Source organism: Anomaloglossus baeobatrachus (genome assembly GCF_048569485.1).
Source record: "Anomaloglossus baeobatrachus isolate aAnoBae1 chromosome 2 unlocalized genomic scaffold, aAnoBae1.hap1 SUPER_2_unloc_1, whole genome shotgun sequence".
NCBI lineage: Eukaryota > Metazoa > Chordata > Amphibia > Anura > Aromobatidae > Anomaloglossus > Anomaloglossus baeobatrachus.
The window spans coordinates 2764465-2789967 of record NW_027441779.1 but is presented as its reverse complement, the minus strand read 5'-3'; the positions used below and the strand labels follow the sequence as shown (position 1 = coordinate 2789967).

General features: G+C 47.5%; 1 protein-coding gene across 1 annotated transcript in view; it reads left to right on the top strand.

Moving 5' to 3' along the window:
- The window catches only part of RNF17 (ring finger protein 17), a 733334-nt gene that overhangs the window by 386905 nt on the left and 320926 nt on the right, over window positions 1-25503 (top strand). Inside the window, exons 17-19 of the mRNA XM_075331310.1 lie at window positions 1530-1665; window positions 3484-3640; window positions 12866-12981. Of these exons, the coding sequence (XP_075187425.1) occupies window positions 1530-1665; window positions 3484-3640; window positions 12866-12981 (409 nt within the window). The remainder of the gene's footprint in view (window positions 1-1529; window positions 1666-3483; window positions 3641-12865; window positions 12982-25503) is intronic.

Here is a 25503-nt window from a genome sequence, read left to right as displayed (position 1 = left end):
GCAGTTTTCAGAATATCACATTTGGGCGTTTTCTATCACCTAGCCTCTTAAAGTCACTTCACATGTGATGTGGTCCCTAAAAAAATGGTTTTGTAAATTTTGTTGGAAAAATGAGAAATTGCTGATAAACCTTTTAAGCCTTCTAACGTCCTAACAAAAAAAAGTTAGGTTTCAGAAATTGCACTGATGTAAAGTTGACATGTGGTAAATGTTATTTGACTATTTTTTTGTAGTATAACTTTCTGGTTTAATGTCCTAAAAATTGTTTCAAAATTGCAAAATTTTAACAAACGCAAAAGATATCATCTTAATTTTACCACTATCCTGAAGTACAATGTCCCGAAAAAACAATGTCAGAATCACCGGGATCAATTGAAGCATTCCATAGTTATAACCTGTCAAAGTGATACTGGTCAGAAATGGAAAAAATTGGCTCGTTCACGAAGGCAAAAACAGGCTCTGGTGTGAAAAGGTTAACGGGAACCGGTCAGCAGAAATTTTGCAATAAACCTAAAAGATTCCCCCTCTGCAGCTCCTGGGCTACATTCTGGAAAGGTTCCTGTTGTTATTGTGCCCCCTGTGAGATCAAAATAAAGACTTTATAAAGTCTTACCTTTTTGTATGCTAATCTTTTTTTCTGTACACGGGGGCGGGCTCTCTTGCGTCCGTTAGTCGCCCTCCTGCCGCTTTACGCCGTCCCCCATCGCTCATTTCCATAACTGAGGACGCCACCCAGTGCTCCCGAGGTCTCGTGCATGCGCCATGTCACTCTCGCGGGAGTGAGCACTGTGCAGTGTGACCGCTGGTGAGGTGATAGCGCAGGTGTGAGATTATGGGCGGCGCTGTGATTGTCATCAGCAAGTACCCGCCCATAATCTCGTGCCCGCGCTTTTCACTCTGCCTCCACCGTTATGCTGCTCCGCTCCTCCCATCTATTTCCTGCTTCAGGTAAAGATGGGTAAGAGGTGACGTGGGTCCATCTGGCCAGCGCTTGCGCAGAACGGTGGAGGCAGAGGGGAAAGCGCGGGCACAAGATTATGGGCGGGTACTTGCTGATGACAATCACAGCGCCGCCCATAATCTCACGCCTGCGCAATCACGTCACCAGCGGTCACACTGTGCACAGTGCTCAGTCCCGCGAGAGTGACACGGCGCATGCACGAGACCTCGGGAGCACTGGGCGTTGTCCTCAGTTATGGAAATGAGCAATGGGGGACGGCGTAAAGCGGCAGCAGGGAGAATAACAGACGCAAGAGAGCCCGCCCCCGTGTGCATAAAAAAAGATTAGCATACAAAAAGGTAAGACTTTATAAAGTATTTATTTTGGTCTCACAGGGGGCACAATAACAGGAACCTTTCCAGAATGCAGCCCAGGAGCTGCAGAGGGGGAATCTTTTAGGTTTATTGCAAAATTTCTGCTGACAGGATCCCTTTTAAATAACAAAAAAGGGCTGAGCTCTGAATTGTCTTTACTGGCCCAGAAAGATCTGTGCAGACCTCTCTTTTTGAAATTGTTTATACATTTCCAGGTTTCCCTCAAATATATCTACTGGACTAAACAACACTGCCATCAACTGTTACAAAGATCCCATCCTGCCCGAACACGCCAGTGAAGCCGTCCTTATTTGCCATGTGAATAATCCATCAGACTTTTATATCCAACTGGTAAGTTGAAATAAAATTATGCCAGTTTTTTTTTTCTTATTTCAATCCCATTTAACTTTTGTTATGTAAGCGACTGTGAAATATGGGGCACAAAGAAAAACTAGGCTCCATTATATTTTTTTAAACATTAAATTTTTATTAGAACATAAAATCGTATTACAATATATTTGTTTGAACAGTGATAATACTTCTTATCACAAGTTATTTAGAAAGAATGTGGAAGGGGTGATGACATCCGATTGTGTACCCGTGTGTTTACCCGTAATGCTACATCTCTACATTCACAGTGTTTAATCTGAAGGATAGCCAGCTGTCCCATTTTTTGAGGAATAGTGAAGTCTTGTTAGTGGAAGAGGCGATTTATTTTCTCGGACAGACAGTTGTCATTGACCAGTGCTGTAATTTCAGCTAATGAAGGACACTCAGGATTTCTCCAGTAACTTGCTATTTTGCTTTTGGTGGCTATGAGGACATGCACCGTCACTGTCCGAAACTCATACGGGACGAAGTCCAGGTCGGTGGCACTGTGGCTCAGTGGTTAGCACTGCAGTCTTGCAGCGCTGAGGTCCTGGGTTCAAATCCCACCAAGGACACCATCTGCAAGGAGTTTGTATGTTCTTCCCGTTCCGTTCTTGCTTGGGTTTCCTCCGGGTACTCCGGTTTCTTCCCACACTCCAAAAACATACAGATAGGGAGTTTAGATAGTGAGCCCCAATGGGGTCCGTGTTCCTGATGTATGTAAAGAGCTGCTGAATATGTTAGCGCTATATAAAAATAAAGATTTGATTTTTTGTTTTTGAATGTCGAGAAGCACCTGTTCTTTAGTGATTTCCATTGGAATACTTATAATTTGGGACATTAAATCATTAATTGCATTCTACAAGAATTTTACCTCCAGATGTGCATCATGTCTGCGTTAGTGTCTCCGCACCTCCAGCACACGTCTGAGGAGTTGCGGTATATTTGCAATAATGTATATGGGGTGAAATACCACCTGTACAGGATTTTTCATGCATTTTCTAGGTGGTTTGTACATTTAGTATGCTTTCCTATCATTGAGAATGCTGTCTGCCATTGCCCTGGTGTGATGGTGCACTGTAGGTCTCTCTCCCACTCGTGGAGATATGTGTCCAGAGAGGGGAGCGTGTCCTGCAGCAGATGGGTATAACTTAAGGATAACGCTTCCATCTGTGAGGCCGGGTTGTGCAGCATTGTGCGGAGGGCAGACGGCTGTGAGAAGATCAGCTCTCTCTTTTCCTGTAAGAAGTGTTAAGGTGGCTTTACACATTGCAACATGGCAAACGACATCGCTGTAACGTCACCGGTTTTGTGACGTAATAGCGACCTCCCCAGCGACATTGCAGTGTGTGAAACACATCAGCGACCTGGCCCCTGCTGTGAAGTTGTGATCGCTACAAATCGTTCAGGACCATTCTTAGGTCCTTTGTTTCCCGCTGTGCAGCATGCATCGCTAGAAAGTTTGTGTGTAAAGGGGACTTTACAGCGACTTCCCTTTCAAAAAGCTGCTTTACAACGTCCCCAACAACCAGCTAGGTCGCTCTGCAGGTCCGGATCGCTGTTGCGTCGTTGGCCAGGTGTGCCTGTTTGACAGCTCACCAGAGACTTTGTAGCGATCCCGGCCTGGTTGGGATCGCTGGTGGGATCGCTAGAAAGTTTCAGTGTGTAAATCCAGCTTTATTTGTAAATCTTTATAGGTAGGCTCCATTGTAAGAGCAACACATTTGCTTGCACTTTTTCCTCTCTTCGTAGTTTTGTCGTCTATTTGAATACTTTTTCTTTTACGTTTTCAACAACTAGGTCTCTGAAAAAGAGTATAGGAGCACGGTGGACAAGATGCAGGAGGTGTACAACAGCCGAGGCGCTGATGACTGGCAGATCCTGTGCCCGGTGCTGGGTGAGGCCTGCGTTGCGAAATATGAAAGTGAAGAGGACTGGTACAGAGCAGAAATTATGGGTAATATTGCCATTTTTTTCATGTACGTTTTTTTTTTTTGTCCACCTCCCTTTTTTTTCAGGAGCTGTAACATTTTTAGCTTTCCCTCCACATAATTGTATGAGGACTTGTTTTTCACTTGACAAATATGTGCTGGAAAAAAAAAAAATCCAAATGCACTGTAAGGTGACTAAACCCGTGGAAATTCTGTTCGGCTGACCCCACCGAACTTTAAATTAAGTGTGGTTTGGAGCTCGAATCTGACCTTAACCCCAATGGCTATCACTAATTGGACAGTTTGGGTCTCCGTCCAGATGCAGCCAGCCATAAACGGAACACCTCCAGGGGCATTTTCTTTTTCTTTAATTGTTAATAATAATAATAATAATATTTTATTTCTTTATTTTATTTTTTGTTACACGCTACATCCGATCACGCTGTTGTTATCCCTGGTCTGAGCCGATGAAACACTGCAAGCGTCTCGCACAGGGCTGAGCATCGAGCGTTCCAGAGCACATAGAGTGCTGTTTATACGTAAAGCACCCAAACTTTTTTTTTTAATATATATTATATAAAAGACCAAAACTCAGGTTCGCTCATTTCTACTAGCGAATCCCGATGCCAGCAGAGTCTGGGACATTCCTGATGTGGTATTCACATGTTGAGTTTGTTCTCCTTGATGGTGCCGAAGATAATGGTCAGTGTGTCAATTCATTCATACTTAACCGACCTAATTTTCAGCGCCTCCCATTCTCACACCACTTCCTCATATCGCCCCCTATCTTTCGGTATCCCCCAAGGTTCAGTTCTAGAACCCCTGCTGTTCTAAATCTACACCTTCGGCCTGGGACCGCTCATAGTCCCACGGCTTTCTGTATCATCTCTATGCTGATGATATGCAGATCTACCTCTCTGGACCCGGACATCACCTCCCTACTAACCAGAATCCCACAATGTCTGTCTGCTATTTCATCATTTTTCTCTACTTGATTCCTAAAACTGAACATGGACAAAACAGAATTCATTATCTTTCCTCCTCCTCACTCAACACCCCCTAGCCCCCCCCCCACCTGACATATCCATCAATGGCTGCTCACTTTCCCCAGTCCCACGTGCTTGCTGCCTGGGAATAACTAGACTCTGATCTCTTTCAAGCCACACATCCAAGCCCTCTTCACCTCCTGCCGCCTCCATTTCAAAAATGTTTCCCGAATCCGTCCATTCCTTTCCCAAGAAGCTGCAAAAACCCTAGTACATGGCCTTATTATCTCCTGCCTGTCTGAAGTATTGCAGCCTCCTACTCTGTGGCCTACCTTCTAACAGTCTGGCTTCCCTACAATCTAGTCTAAACTATTATGCCCAGCTAATCCACCTGCCCCCCCGCTACTCCCTGGCCTCTCCTGTCTGCCAATCCCTTCACTGGCTTCCCATTGCCAAACGACTCCAGTTCAAAACACTAACCATGACCTACAAAGCCATCCACAACCTGTCTCCTCCTTACATCTCTGACCTAGTCTCCCGGTACTTAGCTGCATGTAACCTTCGATCCTCACAAGATCTCCTTCTCTACTCCCCTCTCATCTCCTCTTCCCACCATCACATCCAAAATTTCTCCCGTGCCTCCCCCATACTCTGAAATGCTCTGCCACAACACATCAGACTCTCGCCTACCTTGACAAGCTTCAAAAGGAACCTGAAACCCACCTCTTCCGACAAGCCTACAACCTGCAGTAACCCTCAGTCTGATACAGCGCCACACAATCAGGTCTACCCTCACCTACTGTACCCTCACCCATCCCTTGTAGACTGTGAGCCCTCGTGGGCAGGGACCTCTATCCTCCCAGTCTGTGCCTTGTATTATTGTTTATTGTACTTGTCCCTATGTGTTCCCCTTTCACATGTAAAGTGCCATTGAATTGATGGCGCTATAATAATACTAATAATTCAGCATTTTTGCCTGCAGTTTTCACAATTAATACAAAAAATGGGCGTTTTGGCTTTCTGTTTTTCCTGCCAAGAGATGCAGAAATGGTGCAGACATTTTTACAACTAAATGCTCAACATGTGCTCATAGTCTAATGGTGAAAAAAACCCACAATTCTGCCTTTCTGGTGTGGAGGAGAAAAGGAGAAAAAAAACCCCTATTTTTGGGGGGTTTTTTTGCTATTTTTTGAGCTCTGATCAGTTTTGTGGTGTTTTTGTTTTTTTTGTTTTTGTTTTTTTTTTTTAAACTTTCCCATTAGCGGTGGTATCTAAGGGATATTTTTTGTGAGCTGACTTTTTTTGAGTAGATATTATATTTTGAAAGCTTATTTATTACTTTTTTGGGGGAGGGGGGGAGGTTGGCGGTGCAGTGACTGATAATCAGCCACACCAATTTCCCTCAGGAAGTAATAATTTTATATTTTGATAAATCAGACTTTCTTTGTCGCTCCATTGGGAGACCCAGACAATTGGGTGTATAGGCTATGCCTCCGGAGGCCGCACAAAGTATTACACTAAAAGTGTAAAGCCCCTCCCCTTCTGCCTATACACCCCCCGTGCTCCCACGGGCTCCTCAGTTTTTATGCTTTCTGCGAAGGAGGCAGACATGCACGCACAGCTCCATAGATTGGTCAGCAGCAGCTGCTGACTTTGTCGGATGGAAGAAAAGTGGGCCCATATAGGGCCCCCAGCATGCTCCCTTCTCACCCCACTCTTGTCGGCGGTGTTGTTAAGGTTGAGGTATCCATTGCGGGTACGGAGGCTGGAGCCCACATGCTGTTTTCCTTCCCCATCCCCCTTAGGGCTCTGGGTGAAGTGGGATCCTATCGGTCTCCAGGCACTGAGACCGTGCTTCATCCACAACTCCTGGGAGCCTGCTGGATAGGAGCCGGGTATCGTTCAGGGACATGGCCCTGCTACTTGGAGGTACTCTGTGTCCCCGTGGGGACCGAGCACAGCAACACTCCAGCATTGCTGGGTGTGCTAGTGCACCGGGGACCGCGGCGCTGACCGGGTTAAATGTGCCATTACACACTCAGCGTCGCTGAGTGTGTTTATGTAGGGGGACTACCGCGCTGACCGCCGCCATGTTTAACACTGAGGCGCGGCTGGGACTTGTAGTGCGCCGGGGACTTCCGCGCGGCCGCGCTTTTACGGCGGCCACGCTTATTACTCGAGTCCCCGGCTTTTGCGGCCTAGTCTTTCTTCCTCCCGCCCACAGCCCTGACAAGCAGGGGAAGGGCGGGACGCTGTACAGACGAGCAGCAATGAGGGCTGGAGAATGCTTTGCATACTCCACCCCCCTCACTGTGCACTGTGGGGCACCAGTTCCCGCACTTTCTGGGTCACGCCCACGGCTCCCTCCTCTCCTCAGGACGCCGGCAGCCATTCCTGTCAGCTCCTCGGACGCTGCAGAGGGGGACAAATTCTGGGAGACCCAGGCAGGGATTCTGGTGGCCTCACAACCGCTTTAAGCGGGTGGTAAGCAGCACCTGTGGTGCTAGCCCCATTGTGCAGAGGTGTAATTATATGTTTATGGTATATACTTTACACTGTATAGTGCACAGTTGTTTTCTGGCTATATACTCTATTGTGTTGCTCAGGGAAGACAATAGCATGGCGCCCACAAAAGGCAGGGGTGCCAAAACACAGGCTTACTATGCTGCCTGCGCCGCATGTACGACGCCGCTACCGGCAGGTTCCACTGACCCTCATTGTGTGCACTGCTCGGCCCCTACTGCACTTGCTCAGCCGGAGCCTCTGCTAAGAGGGGCCCAGGGGGAGCCACCTGCTGACACTCTCCAGGTGACAGGGACGGAGTTTGCAGTCTTTACAGATAAACTCTCTGAAACTATGGCTAAGATACTAGAAGCCTTGCAGTCCAGACCGGTATCTCAGCACAGGGACTCTGTTGAGTCATTGTTCCCTGGCCCCCCTCAGTTGGACCAACAATGTCCCCCCGGGGTATTTCATAGATCCCAGGCTGGGGGCTCTGACACGGACCCCAGCCCCAGACCGATTAAGCGAGCTCGCTTGGAAATTCCCTCGACATCATCATGTTGTTCAGGGTCTCAGCGAGGGGAATCTCTGGTTGATGACGCGGAGGTAGCTGATCAGGATTCTGATCCTGAGGCCGCTCTCAATCTTGATACTCCGGACGGGGACGCCATAGTGAACGATCTTATTGCGTCCATCAATCGAATGTTGGATATTTCTCCCTCAGCTCCTCCGGTGGAGGAGTCAGCTTCTCAGCAGGAGAAATTCCGTTTCAGGTTTCCCAAGCGTACACCGAGTATGTTTCTGGACCACTCTGATTTCAGAGAGGCAGTCCAGAATCACCATGATTGTCCAGATAAGCGTTTTTCTAAGCGCCTTAAGGATACACGTTATCCCTTTCCCCCTGACGTGGTCAAAGGTTGGACTCAGTGTCCCAAGGTGGATCCTCCAATCTCCAGACTGGCGGCTAGATCCATACTTGCAGTTGAAGATGGGGCTTCACTCAAAGATGCCACTGACAGGCAGATGGAGCTCTGGTTGAAATCCATCTATGAAGCTATCGGCGCTTCTTTTGCCCCAGCATTCGCAGCCGTATGGGCGCTACAAGCTATATCAGCAGGTCAAGCGCAAATTGACGCAGCCACACGCACTTCCGCGCCGCAGGTGGCGTCCATAACCGCTCAGACGTCAGCAATGGCGTCTTACGCTATTAATGCTGTCCTGGACTCTGCGAGCCGTACGGCGGTTGCATCCGCCAATTCGGTGGTACTCCGCAGGGCCTTGTGGCTACGGGAATGGAAGGCAGATTCTGCTTCCAAAAAGCGCTTAACTAGTTTGCCAATTTCTGGCGACCGATTGTTTGGCGAGCGTTTGGATGAAATCATCAAACAATCCAAGGGAAAGGATACATCCTTACCCCAGCCCAAACCGAACATACCCCAACAGAGGAGGGGGCAGTCGAGGTTTCGGTCCTTTCGGGGCGCGGGCAGGTCCCAATTCTCCTCGTCCAAAAGGCCTCAGAAAGATCAAAGGAACTCTGATTCATGGCGGTCTAAGTCACGTCCAAAAAAGACCACAGGAGGTGCCGCTACCAAAGCGGCTTCCTCATGACTTTCGGCCTCCGCAAGCTGCATCCTCGGTCGGTGGCAGGCTCTCCCGCTTTTGCGTCACCTGGCTGCCACGGGTAAAAGACCGCTGGGTGAGAGACATTCTGTCTCACGGTTACAGGATAGAGTTCAGCTCTCGTCCCCCGACTCGATTCTTCAGGTCATCCCCGCCTCCCGAGCGAGCCGAGGCTCTTCTGCAGGCGCTGGGCACTCTGAAGGCAGAAGGAGTGGTGGTCCCTGTTCCTCTTCAGCAACAGGGTCACGGTTTTTATTCCAACCTGTTTGTGGTCCCAAAGAAGGACGGGTCTTTCCGTCCTGTCCTGGACCTGAAACTGCTCAACAAACACGTAAAGACCAGGCGGTTCCGAAAGGAATCCCTCCGCTCCGTCATCGCCTCAATGTCCCAGGGAGATTTCCTTGCATCGATCGATATCAAAGATGCTTATCTCCACGTACCGATTGCTCCAGAGCACCAGCGCTTCTTGCGCTTCGCCATAGGAGACGAACACCTGCAGTTCGTGGCACTGCCGTTCGGCCTGGCAACAGCCCCACGGGTTTTCACCAAGGTTATGGCTACTGTAGTAGCGGTCCTCCACTCTCAGGGTCACTCGGTGATCCCTTACTTGGACGATCTCCTGATCAAGGCACCCTCTCAAGAGGCATGCCAACACAGCCTCGACGCTACTCTGGAGACTCTCCAGAGTTTCGGGTGGATCATCAATTTTCCAAAGTCAAATCTGACACCGGCCCAATCGCTGACATATCTTGGCATGGAGTTTCATACCCTCTCAGCGATAGTGAAGCTTCCGCTGATCAAGCAGCGGTCGCTACAGAAGGGGGTACAATCTCTCCTTCAAGGTCAGGCACACCCCTTGAGGCGCCTCATGCACTTCCTGGGGAAGATGGTGGCAGCAATGGAGGCAGTCCCTTTCGCGCAGTTTCACCTGCGTCCTCTTCAATGGGACATCCTTCGCAAATGGGACAGGAAGCCGACGTCCCTCGACAGGAACGTCTCTCTCTCTCAGGCGACAAAAGCTTCCCTTCGGTGGTGGCTTCTTCCCACTTCATTATCGAAGGGGAAATCCTTCCTACCCCCATCCTGGGAGGTGGTCACGACGGACGCGAGTCTGTCAGGGTGGGGAGCGGTTTTTCTCCACCACAGGGCTCAGGGTACGTGGACCCGGCAAGAGTCCTCACTTCAGATCAATGTTCTGGAAATACGGGCAGTGTATCTTGCCCTGAAAGCGTTCCAGCAGTGGCTGGAAGGCAAGCAGATCCGAATTCAGTCGGACAATTCCACAGCGGTGGCATACATCAATCACCAAGGCGGCACACGCAGTCGGCAAGCCTTCCAGGAAGTCCGGCGGATCTTGATGTGGGTGGAAGCCACGGCCTCCACCATCTCTGCAGTTCACATCCCGGGCGTGGAAAACTGGGAAGCAGATTATCTCAGTCGCCAGGGCATGGACGCAGGGGAATGGTCCCTTCACCCGGACGTGTTTCAGGAGATCTGTTGCCGCTGGGGGGTGCCGGACGTCGACCTCATGGCGTCCCGGCACAACAACAAGGTACCGACGTTCATGGCACGGTCTCAAGATCCCAGAGCTATGGCGGCAGACGCCTTAGTTCAGGATTGGCCGCAGTTTCAGCTCCCTTATGTGTTTCCTCCGCTGGCACTGTTGCCCAGAGTGTTACGCAAGATCAGGGCCGACTGCCGCCGCGTCATCCTCGTCGCTCCAGACTGGCCGAGGAGGTCGTGGTACCCGGATCTGTGGCATCTCACGGTCGGCCAACCGTGGGCACTACCAGACCGACCAGACTTGCTGTCTCAAGGGCCGTTTTTCCATCTGAATTCTGCGGCCCTCAACCTGACTGTGTGGCCATTGAGTCCTGGATCCTAGCGTCTTCAGGATTATCTCAAGAGGTCATTGCCACTATGAGACAGGCTAGGAAACCAACGTCCGCCAAGATCTACCACAGGACGTGGAAAATTTTCCTGTCATGGTGCTCTGCTCACGGTTTTTCTCCCTGGCCTTTTGCCTTGCCCACTTTTCTGTCCTTCCTTCAATCTGGACTGGAAAAGGGTTTGTCGCTCGGCTCCCTTAAGGGACAAGTCTCGGCGCTCTCTGTGTTTTTCCAGAAGCGCCTAGCCAGACTTCCACAGGTACGCACGTTCCTGCAGGGGGTTTGTCACATCGTTCCTCCTTACAAGCGGCCGTTAGAACCCTGGGATCTGAACAGGGTGCTGGTGGCTCTTCAGAAACCACCATTCGAGCCAATGAGGGATATTTCTCTCTCACGCCTTTCGCAGAAAGTGGTCTTCCTAGTAGCAGTCACCTCTCTTCGGAGAGTGTCTGACCTAGCAGCGTTGTCGTGCAAAGCCCCTTTCCTGGTGTTTCACCAGGACAAGGTGGTTCTGCGTCCGGTTCCGGAATTTCTCCCCAAGGTGGTATCCCCTTTTCATCTCAATCAGGATATCTCCTTACCCTCTTTTTGTCCTCATCCAGTTCACCAATGTGAAAAGGATTTGCACTTGTTAGATCTGGTGAGAGCACTCAGACTCTACATTTATCGTACGGCGCCCCTGCGCCGCTCGGATGCACTCTTTGTCCTTGTCGCTGGCCAGCGTAAAGGGTCACAGGCTTCCAAATCAACCCTGGCTCGGTGGATCAAGGAACCAATTCTCGAAGCTTACCGTTCTGCTGGGCTTCCGGTTCCCGCAGGGCTGAAGGCCCATTCTACCAGAGCCGTGGGCACGTCCTGGGCTTTGAGGCACCAGGCTACGGCTCAGCAGGTGTGTCAGGCGGCTACCTGGTCGAGCCTGCACACTTTCACGAAACACTATCAGGTGCATACCTATGCTTCGGCGGATGCCAGCCTAGGTAGACGAGTCCTTCAGGCGGCGGTTGCCCACCTGTACGAAGGGGCCGTTTTACGGCTCCATTACGAGGTATTATTTTACCCACCCAGGGACTGCTTTTGGACGTCCCAATTGTCTGGGTCTCCCAATGGAGCGACAAAGAAGAAGGGAATTTTGTTTACTTACCGTAAATTCCTTTTCTTCTAGCTCCAATTGGGAGACCCAGCACCCGCCCCTGTTTTTTTGTGTACACATGTTGTTCATGTTGAATGGTTTCAGTTCTCCGATATTCCTTCGGATTGAATTTACTTTAAACCAGTTTATATTTTTTTCCTCCTTCTTGCTTTTGCACCAAAACTGAGGAGCCCGTGGGAGCACGGGGGGTGTATAGGCAGAAGGGGAGGGGCTTTACACTTTTAGTGTAATACTTTGTGCGGCCTCCGGAGGCATAGCCTATACACCCAATTGTCTGGGTCTCCCAATTGGAGCTAGAAGAAAAGGAATTTACGGTAAGTAAACAAAATTCCCTTCTTTTTAGACTGAAGCCAAATAAGGTTTTACTTTTAAACTGGGTTAAAGTGATACAAATTTTCATGGAAAACATTTTATTTTTAGTTTAACTTTACTTTTTAGTACCCTTGGTGAACTTGGACCTGTGCTTGTTTGTTTGGTTGGTGGTTTTTTTTCCTTCTATATACTGCAATACCAAAGTATTGGTGATGATGAGCACTGTCTGCTTTAGAAGATCACCAAGATGGTGGCCATGGGGGTGTTCAGCATGCCCCACCTGCCATTGTAACCTTTTGGCACACCATTATAATGTTGTGAGGGACGATAGTCACCCAGACAGATACTGACATGATAAAGCTGTTTGTGATTGACAACAGCATTTAAAGGGACAAGACGGAAGCTGTATAATAGACCGCATCTGCCATGTGCAATCGGCCCAGGACCTGAACCCGCTCCATGCACTCCAACAAAACCCTCAAAACATTCTGATATGGGATTTAGATTGTGAACCCCAATGGGGACAATGATGCCAACATATGTAAAGCGCTGTGGAATTATTAGCGCTATATAAATTAAATAATAATTATTATTAATAATAAAATAATAATACTATTATTTAGTAAATCTAGTTGTGGGAAGGTGTTTATATTTTTTTATACATTGTCCAACAATGGAATGTAAAAACAATGTGATTTTTGCACCTTTTGTGAACGTGGTACAGACTGCTAGTTATTTAATAATTTTATTTTTTATTTATTTTGTTTTTTTTTTTTTATTTTGTTCCATCAGACTTACTTAGTGCTCAAGAAGCCATCATAAAGTATGTGGACTTCGGCAATATTTCAAAAGTTAATATTTCGGGTTTGAGAACGTTGAAGGAGGAGTTTATGGCGTTACCAATCCAGGTAAAAACTGCTAATAATGATAAACCACTATATAAATGTATGTATTACTTACCATATCTAGTCTACATGTGTCACAGGAACACTGATAAAAACCAATACACTTTCTTATGCTAAGTGTTCTGAGCAAGGCACATTGCATGACATTTTGGTTAACACTAGAAGTCCCAGACAGGTCATTTAACATTTCTACCTTTTGGAACCCAGAGAGCTCGAAATTTCTGGGACTTCTAGTGTTAACAGCAAATCAAAAAGAGTTCGGTGTCCATTTTGATGTAGTCGGAGTTGGAGTCGGTATAAAATGGTCCAACTTCTAATATATATAATTGGGTCCAGCAGTTCAATGTAGCATGTGATGAATATTTTTTCATAAGAATTTGGAAAGTTATGAAATGTCCCGTAAATGTCTGTTCTATTCCTGATCAAAGAATCTCGGTTTTTAGATTAGATCAATCTCTGCTGCACTTCAGCTACATGATATAAGTAGTGATGTCACCATTTTACTACAGTAAATGTATCACAAACATCAGTCATGTACAGTTGAAACCAGGAGTTTCCCTCCGCTCTCTATAAAGACACAGCTGCAGGTTTTCTTTGTCGCTCCATTGGGAGACCCAGACAATTGGGTGTATAGCTACTGCCTCCGGAGGCCACACAAAGTATTACACTTTAAAAAGTGTAACCCCTCCCCTCTGCCTATACACCCTCCCGTGCATCACGGGCCCATCAGTTTTTTGCTTTGTGTTGAAGGAGGCACACATTCACACATTGCTCCACATTTTAGTCAGCAGCAGCTGCTGACTATTTCGGATGGAAGAAAAGAGGGCTCCTAACAGGGCCCCCGGCATGCTCCCTTCTCACCCCACTGAGTCGGCGGTGTTGTTAAGGTTGAGGTACCCATTGCGGGTACAAAGGCAGGAGCCACATGCCGTTTTCCTTCCCCATCCCTTAGGGGCTCTGGGTGAAGTGGGATCCTAACCGGTCATCCAGGCACTGGGACCGGGCTCCCTCCGCAGCCCCTGGTGGTATCTGCCGGACAGGAGACTGAGTATCGTCAGGGACAAGGCCCTGCAACTACAGGTACTCTGTGTCCCCTTTGGGACGGTGCATGGAGCACCTGGGCCTCAGACGCTGCAGCGCCTGCAGTATTGTTTTTTTGTCCGGGATTACCGCGCCGACCGTGCCTGCTTGCCGGCCGCGGTTTTTACTTTAGTCCCCGGCTTTTGCGGCCTAGTACATTAAACGCCCGCCCCCGGGCCTGCCAGTCATGGGCAAGGGCGGGACGGTCGGTCTGACGCCGACAGTAAGGGCTGGAGCACACATTGCTGTCCTCCTCCCCCCTCACTAATCCCTATGGGGCACCAGTTCCCGCACTTTTGTAAGTTACGCCCACGGCTCCCTCCTCCCCTGTGAACGCCGACAGCCATGTTTTAAGCACATTCTGCCGGTGGAGGACGTCTGACTGCAGCTCTGGGAGACCCGAGGCAGGGAATCTGGTGGCCACACACCGCTGGAGCGGTTGGTAAGCCACACCGGTTACCGGTGCTGGTACCCCTAGGGTGCTGAACTGTATATAGATACATTATATTTGTATACTTTTTCCGGTTCAGCTATACTGTTCACTTGTGGCTATATACCCTCAGTGTAGTTAGACGTTGGCTATTGGGCCTAGGGAATATGTATCATCAGTAACAGACAATTATATTCCCAAATATTTCTTTATTTTAGGTATATAAATTAAATATCCACACCTACAGTGAATTAATTATAGTACATGTACCTTTGGTATCAAAGACAGTTCGCATACATATAGCATACAGTAGTTTATAGTACATATGGATCCTTGATAACAAAGAGATTTGCATATAACATACAATGATTATTCAACACAAATACAGGCCGCTCACTCCAGGATTATGGATAATGCTTCACAAACACTTAACTTGTGGGCTTATATGCTCTTTCCCATTATACTCATGGCAGACGCTTTTGTGATTTAAGCAAGTCCAGAATAGGCAAGCATATAGAATCCAGTCCCAGTATATTCAGAGTGAGTTTGACATCAAGCCTGTTAGTTTGATCTTCACCTCAACGCGTTTCCCCACATGAATTATTGTGGTTCATCAGGAGGCTACAAAAAGCAGAATATAGTCTATCAGGTTTGCATATTTGTATCATTAAAATAACACATGCATGTGTGGGAAATAAACATAGACATAGTCAAAATACATTGTATCTACTTGCCATAACAAAGAATCAATAGGGTATGCAGATCCACGGAGTCTTTCCTTAATGGAATCGGCGGTAGCACAGAGCGATCCTGTCAAGATAAACAGCCACTTCCGTCCCTGGAGACTCTATGGATCTGCATACCCGTGGAGGTTTATAAAGCCGGCATAACTTAGATCAGCTGTGTGCCCCTAGGTAGGATGGGCTGGCGCGTCATAATGCCGCTATTGCGCCTGCGTGCAGTAATTAAAACACTGCAGCTGTGTATCATGAATAGTTTATGAACGATGTCCGCGCGCGTGCGCGGCGCATGACCCCACCGCGCATGCGCGAATCGTCACCATGACGTCAGCGCGCATGCGTAGTGCATCGCACCGCGTCCCGCAGGTGCAGATCCATCTCAACTCGGACAGATTAGCTGCGGCCTTCCGTGTCTCATAATGCCACATCAAGGCTAAGTGCCGCATATGCCCATCTGATTACCCGCAATAAATATGCATAAATCGATAAGATACCGGCAATCACAGTGGCAATATTAGTGCGCATGCGTGATGCGTCATCTCTGACGTCACAGCGCATGCGCAATACACCACATTCCGCCACACTCAGCCGTCTTGGGCAGATTACTATTGCGCCTGCGTATCGCAGCGAACCCTTGCGGTTACATATTGGCATACGATCTCTACAACGCCAATATATATTACAAGATGAAGCTTGCTTTATATATATATAGCAGGTATAGATCATATAACTATTTTCAGTATATACTACCACATCGCTATAGGGCACACAGATATGATCTTTACATAGACAAATATGCACGGCAAATACATATTCATGATCATAAATTAGCTCTCTGTTGCATATATTTCTTTTACATAATCATACTTATATATATTCATATATTAATCAATGTAGTTTATTATACAGCATAAAACAGGGGCCCTGTGTAAGATTAATAACATATACATAAACAGGCAACCCTAGATGCAGAAATTTTCCAAGACTGATCATTAATATACTCCAATTTATCAAAGCAAGAAGATAAATTTATAATTCAATATTTTCCAAAAATTTGGATGAATGCCATAGGCATTCTATCTCTAATGTTATAGCGTTATAGGATATTAAACAGACAAGTCCTTAGGTACTTTTACATAGGTAGGAAACAACTAAAAGAGAGCAGTTCGTTAAGCCCTTTTGGAGATAAGGAACCCATTTTAAAAATCCATTCAGATTCTTTCTGTAGTAGAATTCTATCGAAGTCCCCCCCCCTTGGATTACGCCTTACTACTTCAAGTATAGAGAATCGGATATGCTTTATATCCCCGTGATGTATGGTATTTATATGCCGGGAAATTGGGGTATCCCTTTTATTCCGTATATCGGATAAGTGCTCCCCTACCCTTCTCCGAAATTCTCGTCTTGTTTTACCTACATAGTCAAGGGGGCAGTTGCAGGTGGCTCTATAAACAACTCCTGTAGATTTACAATTACTAAAATCTCGTAGAGTGAAAGTTTTTCCTGTTGCTGCACTTCTTACTATTTTACATGAATCCATAGAATCACAATAACTACAGGTCCCACATCGGAACATACCGCATATCTGCCTGTCCAGCCAAGTCCCTAACGGACGAGGTCCTTGATATATGCTATGCATGAGTCTATCTCCTATAGTTTGGCCCCTTCTATAGGTAATGCATGGATTGTTTGGAATATATTTGGCCAGATCTCTATCTGCCTTTAAAATATTCCAGTGTTTATTAATAATTCTATATATCCGTTCAGATTGGACGTCAAAGGTACCGATAATACGTGTAATATTCAAATCCTCCTTTTTCTGTTTTGAAGACATAAGTGTATGTCTATCAATATCTCTGGCAAATGCATAGGATTGCTGTAAGATTCTTTTTGGGTACCCTCTGTCCAGGAATCTTCCAAACATGTCTGAGGCCTGTATTTTAAAATCTACATCCCTGGAGCAGTTTCTGCGCACTCTCAGAAACTGCCCTTTTGGAATCCCTCTTTTTAGAGGGATGGGATGATGACTATCCCATTTTAGCAGGGAGTTAGTGGCCGTTGGTTTACGATGAGTTGCCGTATGAATCTTGCCCCTGTCATCTTTTGAAATAATTAAATCCAGGAATGAGATGGAATTAAGATCGTAAGAATAAGTAAATCTCAGCCCTAGCGTGTTCTCATTGAGATTAATAATAAATCGCTCAAAATCAATAGCTAGTCCATTCCAGAAGACGAGAATATCATCAATGTATCGGACCCATAGTCCGACACATTGATGAAAGGTCTCGTCTTCTCCCCCAAAAACCACCGTTTCCTCCCACCAGCCCAGGAATATATTAGCGTAACTGGGGGCACATGGGCTCCCCATAGCCACACCCCTGAGCTGGTGGAAGTATTTTGCGTTGAACAAAAAATAATTATGATGAAGAACAAATGATAATAATTCTTCAATGAACACATTGTGCATATTACAGTCAATTGATCGTGTCTTGAGAAAAAAGTCCACTGCTTGAATTCCAAGGTCATGGGGGATGGAGCTATAGAGCGCCTCAACATCAATGGAGGCCAGAATAGTATCTGGGCCTACATTGATATCCTCTAAAATCTGTAAAAGATGCGGAGTATAACTAGTGCAGGATGAATTATGTAAGATTCCACAATGGCATTCTAACATGAATCATAATCTCACAAAAAAAGAGTCAATGGCGCTTGATCAATTGTCAAAGAATGATCAACTTATAATTAAAAAATCTGATAAGGGAGGAAATCTCGTAGTTTTGGATCACCCTAAATACCTTGAAATGTGTTTACGCCTGCTTAATGATCAAGACACCTATGAAAAACTACCTTCTGATCCGACAAAAAACTATATGGATCTCCTTCTCCTTCTACTAAGCAATGCTAAACAAAACAAAATTATCTCTGCCAATGAATTTGAATTTCTGGTACCCCACTGCCCTGTAATTCCTGTATTTTATGCACTCCCGAAAGTGCATAAAGGCCTTGACCCTCTAAAGGGTAGGCCTATTGTTGCAGGAATTAATTCACTGTCCCAAAATATCGGCATCTATATTGATAATATACTTAGGCCCTTTGTTGTGTCGTTACCATCTTATGTTCGCGATACTCCGCATCTTTTACAGATTTTAGAGGATATCAATGTAGGCCCAGATACTATTCTGGCCTCCATTGATGTTGAGGCGCTCTATAGCTCCATCCCCCATGACCTTGGAATTCAAGCAGTGGACTTTTTTCTCAAGACACGATCAATTGACTGTAATATGCACAATGTGTTCATTGAAGAATTATTATCATTTGTTCTTCATCATAATTATTTTTTGTTCAACGCAAAATACTTCCACCAGCTCAGGGGTGTGGCTATGGGGAGCCCATGTGCCCCCAGTTACGCTAATATATTCCTGGGCTGGTGGGAGGAAACGGTGGTTTTTGGGGGAGAAGACGAGACCTTTCATCAATGTGTCGGACTATGGGTCCGATACATTGATGATATTCTCGTCTTCTGGAATGGACTAGCTATTGATTTTGAGCGATTTATTATTAATCTCAATGAGAACACGCTAGGGCTGAGATTTACTTATTCTTACGATCTTAATTCCATCTCATTCCTGGATTTAATTATTTCAAAAGATGACAGGGGCAAGATTCATACGGCAACTCATCGTAAACCAACGGCCACTAACTCCCTGCTAAAATGGGATAGTCATCATCCCATCCCTCTAAAAAGAGGGATTCCAAAAGGGCAGTTTCTGAGAGTGCGCAGAAACTGCTCCAGGGATGTAGATTTTAAAATACAGGCCTCAGACATGTTTGGAAGATTCCTGGACAGAGGGTACCCAAAAAGAATCTTACAGCAATCCTATGCATTTGCCAGAGATATTGATAGACATACACTTATGTCTTCAAAACAGAAAAAGGAGGATTTGAATATTACACGTATTATCGGTACCTTTGACGTCCAATCTGAACGGATATATAGAATTATTAATAAACACTGGAATATTTTAAAGGCAGATAGAGATCTGGCCAAATATATTCCAAACAATCCATGCATTACCTATAGAAGGGGCCAAACTATAGGAGATAGACTCATGCATAGCATATATCAAGGACCTCGTCCGTTAGGGACTTGGCTGGACAGGCAGATATGCGGTATGTTCCGATGTGGGACCTGTAGTTATTGTGATTCTATGGATTCATGTAAAATAGTAAGAAGTGCAGCAACAGGAAAAACTTTCACTCTACGAGATTTTAGTAATTGTAAATCTACAGGAGTTGTTTATAGAGCCACCTGCAACTGCCCCCTTGACTATGTAGGTAAAACAAGACGAGAATTTCGGAGAAGGGTAGGGGAGCACTTATCCGATATACGGAATAAAAGGGATACCCCAATTTCCCGGCATATAAATACCATACATCACGGGGATATAAAGCATATCCGATTCTCTATACTTGAAGTAGTAAGGCGTAATCCAAGGGGGGGGGACTTCGATAGAATTCTACTACAGAAAGAATCTGAATGGATTTTTAAAATGGGTTCCTTATCTCCAAAAGGGCTTAACGAACTGCTCTCTTTTAGTTGTTTCCTACCTATGTAAAAGTACCTAAGGACTTGTCTGTTTAATATCCTATAACGCTATAACATTAGAGATAGAATGCCTATGGCATTCATCCAAATTTTTGGAAAATATTGAATTATAAATTTATCTTCTTGCTTTGATAAATTGGAGTATATTAATGATCAGTCTTGGAAAATTTCTGCATCTAGGGTTGCCTGTTTATGTATATGTTATTAATCTTACACAGGGCCCCTGTTTTATGCTGTATAATAAACTACATTGATTAATATATGAATATATATAAGTATGATTATGTAAAAGAAATATATGCAACAGAGAGCTAATTTATGATCATGAATATGTATTTGCCGTGCATATTTGTCTATGTAAAGATCATATCTGTGTGCCCTATAGCGATGTGGTAGTATATACTGAAAATAGTTATATGATCTATACCTGCTATATATATATAAAGCAAGCTTCATCTTGTAATATATATTGGCGTTGTAGAGATCGTATGCCAATATGTAACCGCAAGGGTTCGCTGCGATACGCAGGCGCAATAGTAATCTGCCCAAGACGGCTGAGTGTGGCGGAATGTGGTGTATTGCGCATGCGCTGTGACGTCAGAGATGACGCATCACGCATGCGCACTAATATTGCCACTGTGATTGCCGGTATCTTATCGATTTATGCATATTTATTGCGGGTAATCAGATGGGCATATGCGGCACTTAGCCTTGATGTGGCATTATGAGACACGGAAGGCCGCAGCTAATCTGTCCGAGTTGAGATGGATCTGCACCTGCGGGACGCGGTGCGATGCACTACGCATGCGCGCTGACGTCATGGTGACGATTCGCGCATGCGCGGTGGGGTCATGCGCCGCGCACGCGCGCGGACATCGTTCATAAACTATTCATGATACACAGCTGCAGTGTTTTAATTACTGCACGCAGGCGCAATAGCGGCATTATGACGCGCCAGCCCATCCTACCTAGGGGCACACAGCTGATCTAAGTTATGCCGGCTTTATAAACCTCCACGGGTATGCAGATCCATAGAGTCTCCAGGGACGGAAGTGGCTGTTTATCTTGACAGGATCGCTCTGTGCTACCGCCGATTCCATTAAGGAAAGACTCCGTGGATCTGCATACCCTATTGATTCTTTGTTATGGCAAGTAGATACAATGTATTTTGACTATGTCTATGTTTATTTCCCACACATGCATGTGTTATTTTAATGATACAAATATGCAAACCTGATAGACTATATTCTGCTTTTTGTAGCCTCCTGATGAACCACAATAATTCATGTGGGGAAACGCGTTGAGGTGAAGATCAAACTAACAGGCTTGATGTCAAACTCACTCTGAATATACTGGGACTGGATTCTATATGCTTGCCTATTCTGGACTTGCTTAAATCACAAAAGCGTCTGCCATGAGTATAATGGGAAAGAGCATATAAGCCCACAAGTTAAGTGTTTGTGAAGCATTATCCATAATCCTGGAGTGAGCGGCCTGTATTTGTGTTGAATAATCATTGTATGTTATATGCAAATCTCTTTGTTATCAAGGATCCATATGTACTATAAACTACTGTATGCTATATGTATGCGAACTGTCTTTGATACCAAAGGTACATGTACTATAATTAATTCACTGTAGGTGTGGATATTTAATTTATATACCTAAAATAAAGAAATATTTGGGAATATAATTGTATATACCCTCAGTGATCACGCTCCTGGGAGACAACAGCATGTCGTTCACAAGTAGCAAGGGGGCCAAGGCATAGGGTTATTTTGCTACCTGTACCTCTTGTGCGGCTATGTTACCTGCAGGTTCCACCTACCCTCACTGTGAGCAATGCTCGGCCCCTGTGGCACTCGCTCAGCCGGAGCCTGAGGCACTAGGGGGTCCCTCGGCCCAGGTAGAACCGCCGGCCCCCCCTGTCCAGATGGCAGGGACAGAGTTTGCTGTTTTAGCCGACAAACTCTCTGAGTCGCTTTCGCATTCCATGACTCAGTCTATGGATAAATGGTCTGCTAAGTTTCTAGAGGTTTTGCAGTCCAGACCGGCCCTTACACAGGCCCCGGGCACTGCGGGATCACCCCCAGGCACCTCTCGGTCTGCGACTAAGCGTGTTCCCTGTGTGGCCTCTAGTTATTACGTGCAGGACTCCGGCACGGACCGCAGTCCCAGACCAGCTATGCGGGCTCGCTTAGAATCTTCCCCGACTTCATCACGCAGTTCGGGGTCTCAGCTTGAGGATTCTCTAGAGGAGGAAGTGGAGGTCGCAGCTCAGGACTCTGACCCTGATGTTGCTCTCAATCTGGATACACCTGAAGGGGACGCCATAGTAAATGACCTTATAGCGTCCATCAACCAGGTGCTAGATCTGTCTCCCCCAACTCCGCCTACAGAGGATTCGGCTTCACAACAGGAGAAACACCAGTTTAGGTTTCCTAAACGTACCCGGAGTGCTTTCTTCGATCACTCTAACTTTAGAGATGCTGTCCAGAAGCACAGGGCTTTCCCGGACAAGCGCTTTACTAAACGCCTTAATGACACACGTTACCCCTTCCCCGCTGACGTGGTTAAGGGTTGGGCTCAGTGTCCCAAGGTGGATCCTCCAGTCTCTAGACTGGCGGCTAGATCCGTAGTAGCAGTGGCTGACGGTGCATCGCTCAAGGATGCCACGGACAGGCAGATAGAGCTCCTACTGAAATCCATCTATGAAGCCATAGGCGCGTCTTTTGCCCCAGCCTTTGCAGCTGTGTGGGCACTCCAGGCTATCTCAGCTTGTCTGTCTGAGATTAATGCGGTCACCCGTACCGCTGCGCCACAAGTAACATCTTTGACTTCTCAGGCGTCAGTATTTGCATCCTACGCCATGAATGCTGTCCTGGACTCGGCTAGCCGTACAGGGGTAGCATCCGCCAATTCTGTGGCAGTCCGCAGAGCCATGTGGCTACGCGAATGGAAGGCAGACTCTGCTTCCAAAAAGTTCTTGACCGGTTTGCCTTTTTCTGGCGACCGACTGTTTTGCGAGCGATTGGATGAAATTATTAAGCAATCCAAGGTAAAGGACTCGTCCTTACCCCAACCCAAACCAAACAGACCTCAGCAACGGAAAGTTCAAGCGAGGTTTCAGTCCTTTCGGCCCTCAGCCAGATCCCAACCCTCCTCGTCCAACAGGCCACAGAAGAGCCAGAGGAACTCTTCTGCATGGCGGTCTAAGTCACGTCCTCCAAGGACCACCGGAGGCACCGTCTCCAAGGCGGCCTCCTCATGACTTTCGGCTGCCCCAAACCGCATCCTCGGTCGGTGGCAGGCTCTCCCGCTTTTGCGACGCCTGGTGGCCACATGTCCAAGACCGATGGGTGAGAGACATTCTGTCTCACGGTTACAGGATAGAGTTCAGCTCTCGTCCTCCGACTCGTTTTTTCAGAACATCTCCGCCCCCCCCGAGCGGACCGTTGCGCTTTTTCAGGCGGTGGACACTCTGAAAACAGAAGGAGTGGTGATCCCCGTTCCCCTTCAGGAACGCGGTCGCGGTTTTTACTCCAATCTGTTCGTGGTGCCAAAAAAGGACGGCTCATTCCGTCCCGTTTTGAACCTCAAATTGCTCAACAGACATGTGACAACCAGGCGGTTTCGCATGGAATCCCTCCGATCTGTCATCGCTTCGATGTCCCAAGGAGACTTCCTAGCATCAATCGACATCAAAGATGCCTATCTCCATGTGCCGATCGCTCAAAAGCATCAACGCTTCCTGCGTTTCGCCATCGGGGACGAACACCTTCAGTTTGTGGCACTGCCTTTCGGCCTGGCGACAGCCCCACGGGTCTTCACCAAGGTCATGGCATCCGTCGTAGCGATCCTACACTCTCAAGGCCACTCGGTGATCCCTTACCTAGACGATCTCCTAGTCAAGGCACCCTCACGGGTGGCTTGTCAACACAGTCTGACCGTTGCTCTGGAGACTCTCCAGAGGTTCGGGTGGATTATCAATTTTCCAAAGTCAAAATTGTCTCCGACCCAGTCACTGACGTACCTCGGGGGGTTGGAGTTTCATACTCTCTCAGCGATGGTCAAGCTGCCGCTGGACAAACAGCGGTCGCTGCAGACAGGGGTGCAATCCCTTCTTCGGGCCCAGTCGCACCCCTTGAGGCGCCTCATGCACTTCCTGGGGAAGATGGTGGCAGCAATGGAGGCAGTTCCATTTGCGCAATTTCATCTGCGTCCTCTCCAATGGGACATTCTCCGCAAATGGGACAAGAGGCCGACGTCCTTAGACAGGAACGTCTCTCTGTCTCTGGAAGCCAAGACCTCGCTTCAGTGGTGGCTTCTCCCCACTTCTCTGTCGAAAGGAAAATCCTTTCTGCCCCCATCCTGGGCTGTGGTCACGACGGACGCGAGCCTGTCAGGATGGGGAGCGGTTTTTCTCCACCACAAGGCTCAGGGAACCTGGACTCAGACAGAGTCCTCCCTTCAGATCAATGTTCTGGAGATAAGGGCAGTGTATCTAGCCCTCAAGGCGTTCCATCGGTGGCTCGAGGGCAGGCAGATCCGCATACAGTCGGACAACGCCACGGCGGTTGCGAACATCAACCACCAGGGCGGCACTCGCAGTCGTCAAGCCTTCCAAGAAGTCCGGCGGATTCTGCTGTGGGTGGAGGCCACAGCCTCCACCATCTCCGCGGTTCACATTCCGGGCGTAGAAAACTGGGAAGCAGACTTCCTCAGTCGCCAGGGCATGGACGCGGGGGAATGGTCTCTCCACCCGGAAGTGTTTCAAGAGATCTGTTGCCGCTGGGGAACGCCGGACGTCGACCTCATGGCGTCTCGGCACAACAACAAGGTCCCGGCATTCATGGCACGGTCTCAGGACCACAGAGCTCTGGCGGCGGACGCCTTAGTTCAGGATTGGTCGCAGTTTCAACTGCATTATGTATTCCCTCCTCTGGCAATGCTGCCCAGAGTGTTGCGCAAGATCAGGTCCGACTGCCGCCGCGCCATCCTCGTCGCTCCAGATTGGCCGAGGCGGTCGTGGTACCCGGATCTGTGGCATCTCACGGTGGGGCAACCGTGGGCGCTCCCAGACCGACCAGACTTGCTATCTCAAGGGCCATTTTTCCATCTGAATTCTGCGGCCCTCAACCTGACTGTGTGGCCATTGAGTCCTGGCTCTTAGCATCCTCAGGGTTGTCTCAAGATGTCATTGCCACTATGAGACAGGCCAGGAAACCAACGTCAGCCAAGATCTATCACAGAACTTGGAGGATCTTCTTAGCCTGGTGCTCTGAGAGGGGGTTCATCCCCTGGCCGTTTGCCTTACCCAGGTTTCTTTCCTTCCTTCAATCGGGATTGGACAAGGGTTTGTCTCTCGGCTCTCTCAAAGGTCAAGTCTCGGCGCTTTCCGTGTTTTTTCAAAAGCGTCTAGCCAGGCTTCCGCAGGTCCGCACTTTCCTGCAGGGAGTTTGCCACATAGTCCCACCTTACAAGCGTCCGCTGGAACCCTGGGATCTCAACATGGTTCTACGGGCTCTTCAAAAACCACCTTTTGAGCCTCTGCGGGATGTCTCTCTATCGCGTCTTTCGCAGAAGGTGGCATTGCTAGTGGCGGTTACTTCACTCCGTAGAGTGTCAGAGCTTGCAGCGCTGTCTTGCAAAGGCCCTTTCCTGGTATT